This window comes from Chroicocephalus ridibundus, chromosome 3 (assembly GCF_963924245.1).
Source record: "Chroicocephalus ridibundus chromosome 3, bChrRid1.1, whole genome shotgun sequence".
Classification (NCBI taxonomy): domain Eukaryota; kingdom Metazoa; phylum Chordata; class Aves; order Charadriiformes; family Laridae; genus Chroicocephalus; species Chroicocephalus ridibundus.
Genome location: NC_086286.1, coordinates 92,935,149 through 92,947,222, shown reverse-complemented (window position 1 = coordinate 92,947,222; position 12,074 = coordinate 92,935,149). Strand labels below are relative to the sequence as shown.

Genomic DNA, 12,074 nt, shown 5'->3' with positions numbered 1-12,074 from the left:
GAACACCCTAATACATGACAGGGTTCAAAAAGACTGTCTTAGTGCAGAGGCAACATAATAAGAATCAGTCCAAATGAACTCTTCACAATCACTAGGAGGAATACATTAAGGTTACAAGTAAGCAAAAGTCTGACCTTAAGAGACGTTCAGGCACACGGGAGGCCCCCAATGCACGCAAATCATGTCAGACATAAGAAAGCTACCAGCTACAGCGAAGCCTGACTTCCCAAAGATTCAGCTTGCAATAAGCGTCAACCCAGTAAGACAGAGGAGCAACACCGAGTCATGAAAGATCTTCAAGGTTTTGGGTGTGTTTGGGGTTTTGTGTTTTCGGGGCTTTTTTGTTTTGTTTTGTTTTTTAAATCTGTTGTCCAGGAGAGCCATTTTTAACTTAAAGGCAGCAATATTCTTACTTGATTAATTTCTACATTACACAAGGATTTCTTAAAATGCTGTAAGGCTAGTCTTTATCACAGTTAATACACAAGTTTTCCAGTGCAGTAATTGCAATGCCTACTTTGAAAATCTGCTGAGTCAGGTATCAGATTTAGGCAAAGCAATTATGTGCAGAGACACAGTACAAAAGTCCGATATTCTACAGTAACAGAGACTGTAAAAATGTCTGCTCTCCCCATGTCTTTCATTCTTGCTACTGTAGTGCACTTTTCATACTTTCAACGGCATACTTTTAACTAACTGCAGTTACCATATGTTCCTGCAACTGTTCATAAAGCTATACTGTAAATCAAATTATTTAAAAAAAAATAAAAAAGAGAAAGAAAGAGAGAAAAAGAACAGAGCTACAGGCCTGTACATACCCTGCAATCTTTTAGGAAACTTTAAAAAAATATTCTTCTATGGGGCAGCCCACTTATGGGACAAGAGCTATCAGCTTTACCAGAGGAGAAATCTGTACTCTACAGCTCCAGACAGAATGCCTTTTGCAAGCAGTCTGAATCAGCTGAGCTCAGCCCTGAGAGGTACTGCTTAAAGAAAACTACGTAAATCCAAAAAAATAAAAATCAAGGGCAGCACTCTAATACCACAACCCTATTTGGGGTCAGACTCGAGGAACACCGGTAGTTAATGTCCAAATTGCAACATCAACAAAAACTGAATTACCAAACCACACAAAACCCCACGCATTCACCTAACATTACTAGGCACCTCCTTTATGATCTGTAAGATTCTTAAGTCCCTGTAGTTTTCTTTTTCCTCCTCGTACATTCTCAGAAATGCTTAAAGGAACTACAAGCGTAAGGATAAGCTGCAGCACATACCATCAGAGTGCCAACCCTGTCATTCCTAAGAAACCAACAGTGTCAGGTCTATTATTAAGAAGAAACTTAGCGAGAACACCTGAAAGAAAACAGATCCTATGACAACAACTGAGTGTTGTACAGCTTTTATTTATGACTTAACTGTGTACTAATCCTGCAAGTTCAAGAGCTTGCCTGAAGCTTGAAGCCAAAAGCCATTTCTACCACTTTCTAATTTACCTAGAACACGACTTCCATACCCAAGAAAACAAGCCTAGCAGAAGTGCCCAAACCCACAGTCTACAGATTCACGCCTCTCCACAGCAGCACAACTTCAGCACTTTTTCCCAACTTTCTCTTGTTTAGACATTTATAGCTCAGAAGCCTTCCTGGGTAAGTGGCAGATGCTGAATAGAACACCTTGCCACCGAGGAGAGAACAGAATCTAGGTCTTTAATTTCCCCCACTCAACAGCTTAACATTAGTTAAGGCAATCCCAAAAGATGAGTGCCACCTGCACCCACACCCGCCTTTCAAGGAAAGCAGGGAGATCCCTCAGTTACTGGAAAGGTGCCTTACCACACAAGGGATCCAGATGCCTCACTGCAGCTTTAACTAAGAAACGGCATTTCAAATATATCTCTATGTACATTATTACGCAGTGGCTTTTGCTAGACAGCGCACCATTCAGTGCACTTTTTTTTTTTTCCTGGAACATCCATTAAGACACCTAAATCTCATATACTGCTCAGTAAACTGAGGATTTCATAGGATACTGCATTCCACTTTGGAGACTAAACACCTTGGTCCCATATAACTTAGGTGCCACAACAGTCAAATCCTTCAGTGAATCCAGGCCCTGGTTAACAAGCCACAATTTCAGCATTTACAAGGGTTTGTGCTGTACTTCTGTGGCAAAAAACCCTGATTTTTGTGAAATATATAAGCTCTGAAACAGCGGACTGCAGCAACCACTTAAGGTTTATTACCCTGGTTTCTTCAGAAGTCTCCTAAATTCTTATTTGTACCCAGGAAATACAGCATGCGAAACTGCCCTGACATTACAACACCAAAGCAACAACCTCATTGATTCCTTGGAAAAACGAATGGCAAAAATACACTGAGAACGGTTTTTTTCATGAGCAGCTCTATTAAGTCAGGACCGGCAGGGACATTACAGGGATATTACATAGGCCACAAAACAACAAGTACCTGTGTATTTGCACATGCAATTTAAAACCATCCCAGGACTTACTTCCTGCATCTCAAAATTGTCTAACAAATTTTAACCCTCTCACGCTCTTGATATTTCTATAGCAAGTTTCACTCTCTGGGGTAGTTGAATACATTCCTTGAACCTAGCTGACTCAAGTCACTGAATTAAGCCAGTTCTGAAAGCCCATGAACTCCAACAACAAGTTATGCGATACTTACAGAACTAGATCAAATGAAGTGAAGACTACAAGTGAAAATGTGGAATATATAAAATATATACATACTTACTGAGAGTAAAATCGTAGAACAGTTTGGGTTGGAAGGGACCTTAAAGATCATCCAGTTCCAACCCCCCTGCCATGGGCAGGGACACCTCCCACTAGACCAGGCTGCTCAAAGCCCCATCCAACCTGGCCTTGAAAACTGTCTCTTATGGGACTGAGTTTACTATTAATTATAAAGAGCAAATCTGGCAAACAGATTGAAGATGCTTCGAATTAACCATGATTGTGCCAATCGATTTAGTAACAAATCTTAACTCCAAAAACCTGGGAGAGAAAGTTCTGTAAGACCACCACAGTCTCCTAGCACCCCTATCTGTAACCAGCAAGGCACAAATGAACTTTGATTCCCCCATTTGAGTTAAATATAAAACAATAAGTGTCTTTGCTTACTACAGCTTTGCAATTTCATTCGCTGACTGGGTAAAAGGAATTAAGTTTCAAACTGACTGACACTGCTTGAATCCCCTGAATTTTGATTTTATTTATGTTTTGATACTGACAATGAAGAAATTCAGGGGCGGGACAGACAAACGACTTAAAAATATCCATCTCTACTTTAGGGATTTGTCACAAAGCTTTAGACTTACCAAGTCATCCATTTAGCATGGGAATACCTGACTGGACTATTATTAAGCTAACAGTCATCTAAGATCTTGCTACTTCAACCAATACCCCCAAGGTCCGCAATTTTTTTTTTTAAGGGGCTTTTGTTACAACAAAGTCACCCAGTGCTAATTCTGGTACTACGGACACTGTTTTATCAGACAACGATAATAAGAGGTTCTTGAATGGTAAAGCAGGTACCTCATGTCATTCAACTCTCAGGTTTGGTTCCAACTAATGACGTCTCCCTGTCTGATCTAAAAGAACCCAATCTGTAAAAATTTCCCATCCCCTAAATACAAATACTGTTTTTCACAAGTATGAGAAGACATATTGAGCAAGTCAATGAAGGTCACAATGGTTATCAGAATAATTTAATAGTAGTTCATCTAATGATGTTCCAGGCTGATATGCCAGCCAGGAAACTGGGAGAAGACTGGTGACTCCGTATGTATTCATGCCCTCCCTTAGTAAACCAGAACTCTCAACATTTGCAGCTCTGCCGAGGTGACTATGCAATCAAGTCTCATGGTCTAGAAGCATTTTCCCTACCCCAGTCATCTAAGAAAACCTCTAATTTCCACCCATGCCTTTTGAAGCATCAGACACAGAAGACTGGCCGGTGAAATATTCGGAGACTGTCGAGAGATGCCTCTCTTGCATACATGGCTCATATGACTTATTCATTGGTTTGAAACAACTGATTGCCAGATTTACAATTCCCCTCACCTCACACAGCAGGCAGACTTTCTCACATTCGTTTCTAGCATGAAGCGCAGATTACTAGCTGCTGAGATCTTCCGATTATCTACACATTTCTCTGAATCCAAATATCTTAAAATGTATGTGATTTTTACCCTTTTTAGATGTTTCTGTTGCGCTGCATTGTTAAAATAAATATTTCAGTCCTTCAGGGGGTTGCCTAATGTCACGGACATCTGTAATTTAGATTCCGATAGCTCTTAAATGGACTTGTCTTATAAAGACCTTGAATTCCATGAAAACTAACATACACCCATCATAAGTAGTAGTGGAAAGGCAACCTAACCACACAATGAGAACATACACCTCAATTGTAACAGTGAATAGCACTGAGTAACGAAGATTTGTACTCATAGCTGCAAGATCTCGGATCCTTCGTAAATTCAGTTACAGGAATCAATGCAGAGGGAACAATACTGAACCCAGGTCAGTGCTGAAGGAGTCTAAGCTGCTCTCTCTCCCACTAAACTTGGCAGAATTTCTTCAGAGACCTTATGAACTGTACTGTACACCACACATCTCAAAATCTTTCTTTAGGTTCAGAGTGACCTTCCCGGCTGGACTTTTTTTTTTTGCGAGTACATCTATGGCAGGTCTCCTCTTCAGATAATCTTCTTTATGCTGGTCTCCAAGACTGCCATTCTACTATAGCTGAAAGCTGAAGCCCATTTGCCTACTCTCAGCATTCTCAACGATTCTCATATTCTTTCTTAATTTTCTTGAGGAGATAAAGTCTGAATTGCACAATAGATCATTACCTTTTTGAGGAAAAAGATATGTACAAAGACCCAATTAATATCAAGAAACAGATGGAAATACCTGCCGAATCCATCTTCCAGAAGAATAGTTTAGTGCAGAACAGACCAAATATGAAACCTGCCATGTGGAGGAGCTCTACACAGAAAGGCTGACAGCATTCAGTCCAACAAGCCAAGGCAGCATACAACAACATTGTATGAGATCAGGTGACTCCTGAAGAGCTTTAGCCAGATTAAGAATTAGCAACGCAAAAATAAACCAAGTTCCACCTTGGTTCCCCAGGCAGGAAACAGAGCACTAAAGGAGGGTCTCTGTCACCCTGTCTCTTACGCATGATCTCTGACAATGTAAACTAACACTCCAATTTCACATGGATGAAGCCTACAGAAAGATGACACTATGAAACACAGCCAAAGAAACAACTTTTTACATTCTACAGATTTAATCTTTGCCCCGCTAAACTGAATAGGAATTTCTCTTGACTTCACTGGATGCAGGATCTTACCCTATACACAAATGCATGCTTCAAGATGGCCTACATAAGAATGTACTAAAAGCAAAAAGTTTAGAAAGGTTGCTTTGGCATATCTGCATAAAGCACAATAATTACCATGTTGAAGTAGGACCGGATTTTGACCCCTCTTGCCAAATCCCAAACTATGACATTTCCATCGTGTCCAGCAGAGAAGAGAACTCTTGGATCAAACGGATGAGGTTCAAGTACAAACACTTCATCTTCATGTCCCTGAAATTAAAGATACAGCAAGATGAACACGAGGATTGTCTCAAATACCCAGAAATTCAATATAACGCCAGCAACTGCAACATTAATCTGTGAAAGCATCCAGCAAGGAACAACTACTTTGACAATACATTTCTTTTTTTTGTAGCAATTTATTATGCTCTTCTCTTTTCAGTTGCAATTTTAGCTTCCTAAGAAGTATGTCCAATATGCCATCTCCACAACAAGTACGTCCCAATTCTTTTGCCATGATTTTAAAAGGATTAGAGTCCACAACATTTGGTATTTTTGGTCTTAATGCTCCGCAGATTTCGATTTGTTTAGGCAGAATAGCAGTTAGAAATTTAATTTATACCCATAAAGAATCAAGTACGTAACTAAAAGTTAGATAACAATGCCTCCAAAATTAGTACAAAATTTTAAAGCTTTGCATGAGATATTTCCATCTCTAGAGGAGCATCTAGTTACCTAGAATTACCTACTTTCTCAGTTAAAAAAAAAAAAAAAAAGAAGTATCAGACATTAGTAAAAGTGTTGTTTGCTTTATTCTAACAGAAGACTATTTTTTCATGCTCATGGAAAGATTAGGTTGCAGAAGTGTTTCTGTTTAAACAGGGCAAATTTATCCATTAATGGTATTTCAAAACATTTGTCACATTAAGTAAAGGTAAAAAGAAATAACTATTTCCTTTTCTCCTTTCAAGATGGCACTTTAGGGAAAAAAAACCGCCAAAATTAGTTTCAGACATCTTGAACGGCAATGCTTATTTGCAACTTTAAAGATTTATTTTCTAATAAGCAGCTAACAGACAACTTTATTACACTTTAATTATCTGGAAAAAATTGTTAAGGCAGTTTTCAGACAGGAAAAAAACGCATAAGGAAGACTTTTGATGATGTATACATAAATTTTGCATTTCAGGATTGATAAATCAAGATGGAACGCCTTACCATGAGTATATGAATGAGTTGGCCAGTGAAAGAATTCCAAACCTTCAGAGTCATGTTATTTACTGCAGTTATAACAGAGTTGTCATGGCGGTCCCATGCCACCATAGTCACTTTCAGCTTTGTGATTTTATCTTCAACTCCTTGTAAACTTTGTCTAAAACAGAAGGGCAAAAAGTTTCAAAGCAATCCTAGTTTGCCAAAACATTTTTATGTCCCTAACAAGTGAAAATACTTCTGCATTTTGCTTTATTATTAAGGATAGAAGCATTATTCAAGTAACTGGAGAAATTAAAGATGTTTTCCATTACGTAGCACATAGAACCCACAAAAGAATTGTAGATGCTTAAACAATGGCTACTGGGTCATAAGATATTCTTAATATCTTAAAGAATACGTTGGTCTATTTTTCCAGAAGATGCCCTCTGATAAGTGACCTAACCCAATTAAATTTGATGGCTACACTATTTGTTGTGACGTTTGAAGAGCAAAAATCCAAACTAGTCAACCAGTGAACAGCAATTTGTCCCACAGAATATTTGTACTAAGCAGTTATAAATACAGAGAGAAGTATTCTGATACCTTTAAACGAGTTAAATTCTCAGGCTGTATTTAGTACCTACCACCACCCTTACATCACTTTACTGCGAGTAATAACAGCGCTTAACCTTGCATGTGTTTTATTTTTACCCTTTGAAAACCAAACAGTAGCCATCTGTAATAAAATCTATCAGAATACTCCCAAATTACATTTTTGTCACTGTGGTTTAAAGATGAATCACCATTGAATTCTCTAGCACATTAATTTCTGGGAAAACATCAACCAAATGCAACAACAGCATGTTACCACCAAGTAGGCGGAAAAATACAGAATCTTCCATATAGTAGGCACTACAATACGTTACACAATAGTATATATTGTACAACTCAATAATAGAAAATGTAGTTACAGACAGATTTCTTTCTGGATTCAGTGCAGAACCCAGGAGGCTTTATAAGCTGAATTCACTCTTTCCTTTCAGTGCAGCAATTTCATTTTCTTTGATAAAATTGTGCTTGTGAAGAAAAGATCAAATTTGGAACTGCGCTTATCCATCTAGTTAAAAGGATAGAACAGAATTCAGCTAAAGGTGCTTTACTGAAATGAGCAGTTCAGTTTCTCAAAGAAGTTTCACAGTTGTGACTACAACGAAGGAGAACCTATTCCTATTTTTCCCAGGATTGGTTAAAACTAAGAATTTTTTTACAGGCTGCACAAGAGAAAGGAATTCAGTCTCTTCTCAGAGTGACAGTGTTTCATACACTCTTATCCAACAGTTTTACATTCACGTTTTGTTGCATCTGCCCATAACTGACAAGATCTGATCTGATCATTTAATGAAATTATAGCTTATTTAGCTGTCTCTTCCAGCGCTCGCTTCGTCTTCCAGACATCGTTCCACAGAATTACTCCTGAAACCTTTTTTTTTTCTTTTCTATTAAATATCATCCTTCAAACCACTGAGTATGACCAGTAAGGGGAAAAGGATTACCTCTTAAACCCATTATAAACCTTTCTAACGTATGTCAGTTGGAAAACATCTCCCCCATGCCAAAAATAAAAAGGTTCAAGCCACAGTTCCTGCTAAGTCATTCTCCATCTTTAAGTTTTTCCTATTACTTGTTCTAGTACACAGAAGTGTCCATACCTACAAAGCCTTGTAAATGTTCAGACTGTTTTAACAAATGAGAACCTGTTACAGAGCAAGCAATTTTTTTGCTCTGGCATGTGGTATGAAAGAACCCAATACTGCTTTTCTGGGCATGCAGGTTCCACAATATCTTTAGGTATTACTAAAATGCAAGCAGTCTCAAGAACAGATCTGACCTGGTTTTCTTGCTCCAGAAATAAATACCTATAAAAAAGCCATATAAATTTGACTTTTAACGGGTTTTGAGTATCTTTTATTCTTTTAATCTACACGAAATACTAGTGGAGCTATTATCAGGACAAGCTAGTTTCCACAGCTGAATATGCAGTCAAGCATTTGTTTTTATTGGACTTCAAGAGTTCGACAAGGGTATTGGTGCATTAAGCAATAATAATTTAAGAAGGCCTTTCCCCCCCACCCCCTTTTTTCCTTTCTTTCTTTTTTTTTTTTTTTCCAAATAAGTCAGCAAATTATATCAATGGCCTTCAAGTATCTATCTGATAGCAGAACATTTTACATCACTTACCCTGCTGGGCGAGTAGCCATATCTAACAAAATGCTTTTCCATTCCCTTCGCTTAAATTGCCAGATTCGTGCTGTTCCATCACGGCTTCCACTCACAAATCTAACAAAAGGGGAAAAGAGTTACTCAGAGATCAAAGGCAGACCTGTACAGAAAAGATACCTGAAAACTGAATCTCCAGAACTCAGAACTCAAAAAAGGAAGCTATAAGTAAGAAGTCCAAACAGTGTCAGAACGCTGTGCAGCTGCTTTGAGGTGAAAAACACTTCCCCTACCAGTAAAAAAAATTGAAGGCCTGCAAAAAGTGGAACTTGCTTCCCTACCCTGAGCCCCTTCTGAACTAACTGTACCTTGACCTTGGTGCACCTTGTTGAGTTATGGCACTGCTCTGGCACAGGGACACCATAACGCAATGAGCATTCTAAGACACTGACCCTATCACTCCAGGTAAAGCTAATGAAGACATTTAAGGGATAAAACGAGCTGAAGGGCCAGGAGAGACCTGCTAGCAGAAGTACAGACATGATTTAAAACAAATAAAACCTACTCCCAATAAGCTAGCACCGTTTGTTGAGTAAGTACTGTGTTTCCCAGCTTGAGTGTCTCTCCACCTTTTTCTTCCCCCTTTTTGGGGTGCAGGGGTAGGAGGAGGAGAAGTAAGTGTGTGGAGCACTATGAAGCTTGGTTTACAACTATTTGTATCATAATAAAAGTATACACATTAGAACGTCAATTAAATGAAGGGTCAGAAACTTCATTATAAACAACTGTTTACTTTAGCATCCTTCACATCCAACATCCGCTTAAAGTGAAACATTAAAAAAACATTAGACTAGCTAAGCAAAATACTGTTACATCTAGTTTGACAGTTTTCCTGTATCCAGCAGTCACTTTAATGAAAAAAGGTTTAAATATTTAAATATATGTAAAAATGCATGTATTTTATATGTGAATATACATACACATACGTTTCTTAAGATGAAATTTCAAGTATTTTTATAATCCTTAATTTTGGCAAATTCAAAATACTTTCATTATTCATTACAATGAAAAGAACTGTAAAACTGAAGGAGTATTATTAAAACAAAACAGTGAGAATCCAATGGTTTTATAACTACTTCCAGAAACTGGTATTTATAAATGCCCACAAGGTCAAAAAAAAGTAGCTTACCTGCTACTACTATTAGAAAACTGAATGCTGTCAACTTTGTCCTATATAAAAAAAGAGTAGAAAAAGGAAAAAAGTAACAATTATCATTCCAAATTACCCAAATTTGTATAAATTATTATTTTAATCAAATACATATGTAATTTTAAAAAAGTATTTACAGTATGAAACTCCAACTCTGATATCTTCTCTGGCTGACCTGATCCAAAGAAATAAACCCTAATGATGTGATCTGTACTCCCAGTGGCCAAAAACATTCCACCTGAGAAAAACAAACAGATAAGTCTTAAAAAAAAAAAGAGCAATCTAATGTTATTACAGTATTTTTAAATGCTGTAACATCAAATACTTAAATTTATTCCCTTACGTTTATAGCTGTATCTCATTTCAGCTATGCCTGTAATTGACCTTTAAGTAAAAACAAGACTTAGAAACTTAAAAGTTTAACTGGAGTTGAATTACCTCACATTTGCTGTCAGATAAATACGCATCTGCAGATTTATGTGAAAGATTAGCTAACTACAGCAATTTGTTAGCTACTAAGCCCTTAGAAGCCTCAATCTTAACAAAAAAATGAATGGAACTAGAGCTCCAGTACATTTATTTTCAGAAAGTTTCTGTCGTTTTGATATTTTATCCAATTATTTACGTTGCAGTCTTCAAATGCAAACTCTGGAATCAATGAAATCCAGACCGTGAGAACCTGGTAATCAACACCTTCTTGTCTTAATCCCTATAAATTCCATCTCAGATAAAGTTGACTCTCAGAATCACTCTAAGAAAAAAGGTATATACTGTGTTTTAAAAGACTCGCAGTCACAAGTCTTTCAACACAAGTCACTTTCAATGTTTTATATTTAGCTGTTTTCAAGAATTTCCATATCACCAAGAGTTAATGCATAGATTCTGAATTTCTATTTTAAATATTTTGGGCTTTTTAATAGCTACTTTAAACTCAATTCCATCTTATTAGCATGAAATATGCTACTGTAACTGTATTATACTTCATTTTACTCTCGAAATGACTTCCTATATTGATACAAGGCAGAAAAAGAAAAGAAAAAAAAAAAAAGTCTTTTACCAGCACTAAAAGAAGAACAGATCATTTGGACTCCAGGCCGAGGGCGTTCTGTAAACTTCGTTGGCCTTGGACTACAAATAAAGAAACAGTTAAACAGTTTCCTAACAGGGCTTCATAAAATAAGTCAGTATCTTAGAAATAAAGCACAGAAGGACAAAATTAAATACGAAAGAACAGATGGCTGCCCATCTATAAACAATTTTGTGTGACTATGCTTCATGATCTGATCTTTAAGAAACTAAGACATCCAGATGGACTAAGTAATCCACATATCAAGGAGAGCTGTATCACAAGTTAAATCCCATTCCCCTCTCCCCTCCAATACTGCTATACAAAACAGTCTCCTTAAGTCACCGGCAAAGCAGAACAGAAGACACTAGAGCCAGTTGTCCACGATGTTAAGTTTTGAACTCCTGGGTGTTCTGGAGTTCTGGTTTTCTCCCACAGCAAACAGCTGCTTTTACAAGAGAGAAACAGAGCATGGTGCTCTTTGTAGAAAAGGATAAAAGAGAAATTTAAATAAATTTCGTGTTTTTCACAGTATTAGATAGAATATACCAGTTTCTTCAGAGGACACCTATTCTTTGTGGGCTAGTTTCAAATAGCGCCCAAAGGATGTCAGGACAACGGCTAGAAGGTTGCAAGAAATTTTACTTTACAGCTTGCGCTTTCTTTTAGACATTTCAGAACCTGATGTGCAAGCAGAACTAAAGTTTCAATGGTTTTGTCACTTTAAGAGTGTATAAAACCAAAACAAATCAGATCTCGTTCTTCAATCATTACTTCAATTCTGCTCATGCACTGCAGCAACCTCAAATCAGTAGGTGGTCTTGCACAGTATGCCATCTGCAATCTTCACTCAAAGAATAAACTTACTAGAGAACAGCAGCATTACACCCACAAATGTCACCGCTAAAGATTTGTTTTAACATAAAAGAATGCATATTCATAACTTATCCAAAATTTTCTCTTTTAAAAGCAAAATTGTCCATATAATTCATTTCAGCTGAAGGCAGATGCATGCGACCTTTCTCCACAA

At 37.4% G+C, this 12,074-nt stretch overlaps 1 protein-coding gene across 3 annotated transcripts in view; it reads right to left on the bottom strand.

The window, feature by feature from the left end:
• Positions 1–12,074, bottom strand: part of PHIP (pleckstrin homology domain interacting protein) — a 117,299-nt gene that overhangs the window by 66,943 nt on the left and 38,282 nt on the right. For all 3 annotated transcript variants that reach the window (XM_063330130.1, XM_063330131.1, XM_063330132.1), the window contains 6 exons: positions 11,036–11,106; positions 10,116–10,216; positions 9,958–9,998; positions 8,790–8,888; positions 6,576–6,729; positions 5,493–5,627 (listed from right to left, as the gene is read on the bottom strand). In XM_063330130.1, coding sequence (XP_063186200.1) covers positions 5,493–5,627; positions 6,576–6,729; positions 8,790–8,888; positions 9,958–9,998; positions 10,116–10,216; positions 11,036–11,106 — 601 coding nt within the window. The remainder of the gene's footprint in view (positions 1–5,492; positions 5,628–6,575; positions 6,730–8,789; positions 8,889–9,957; positions 9,999–10,115; positions 10,217–11,035; positions 11,107–12,074) is intronic.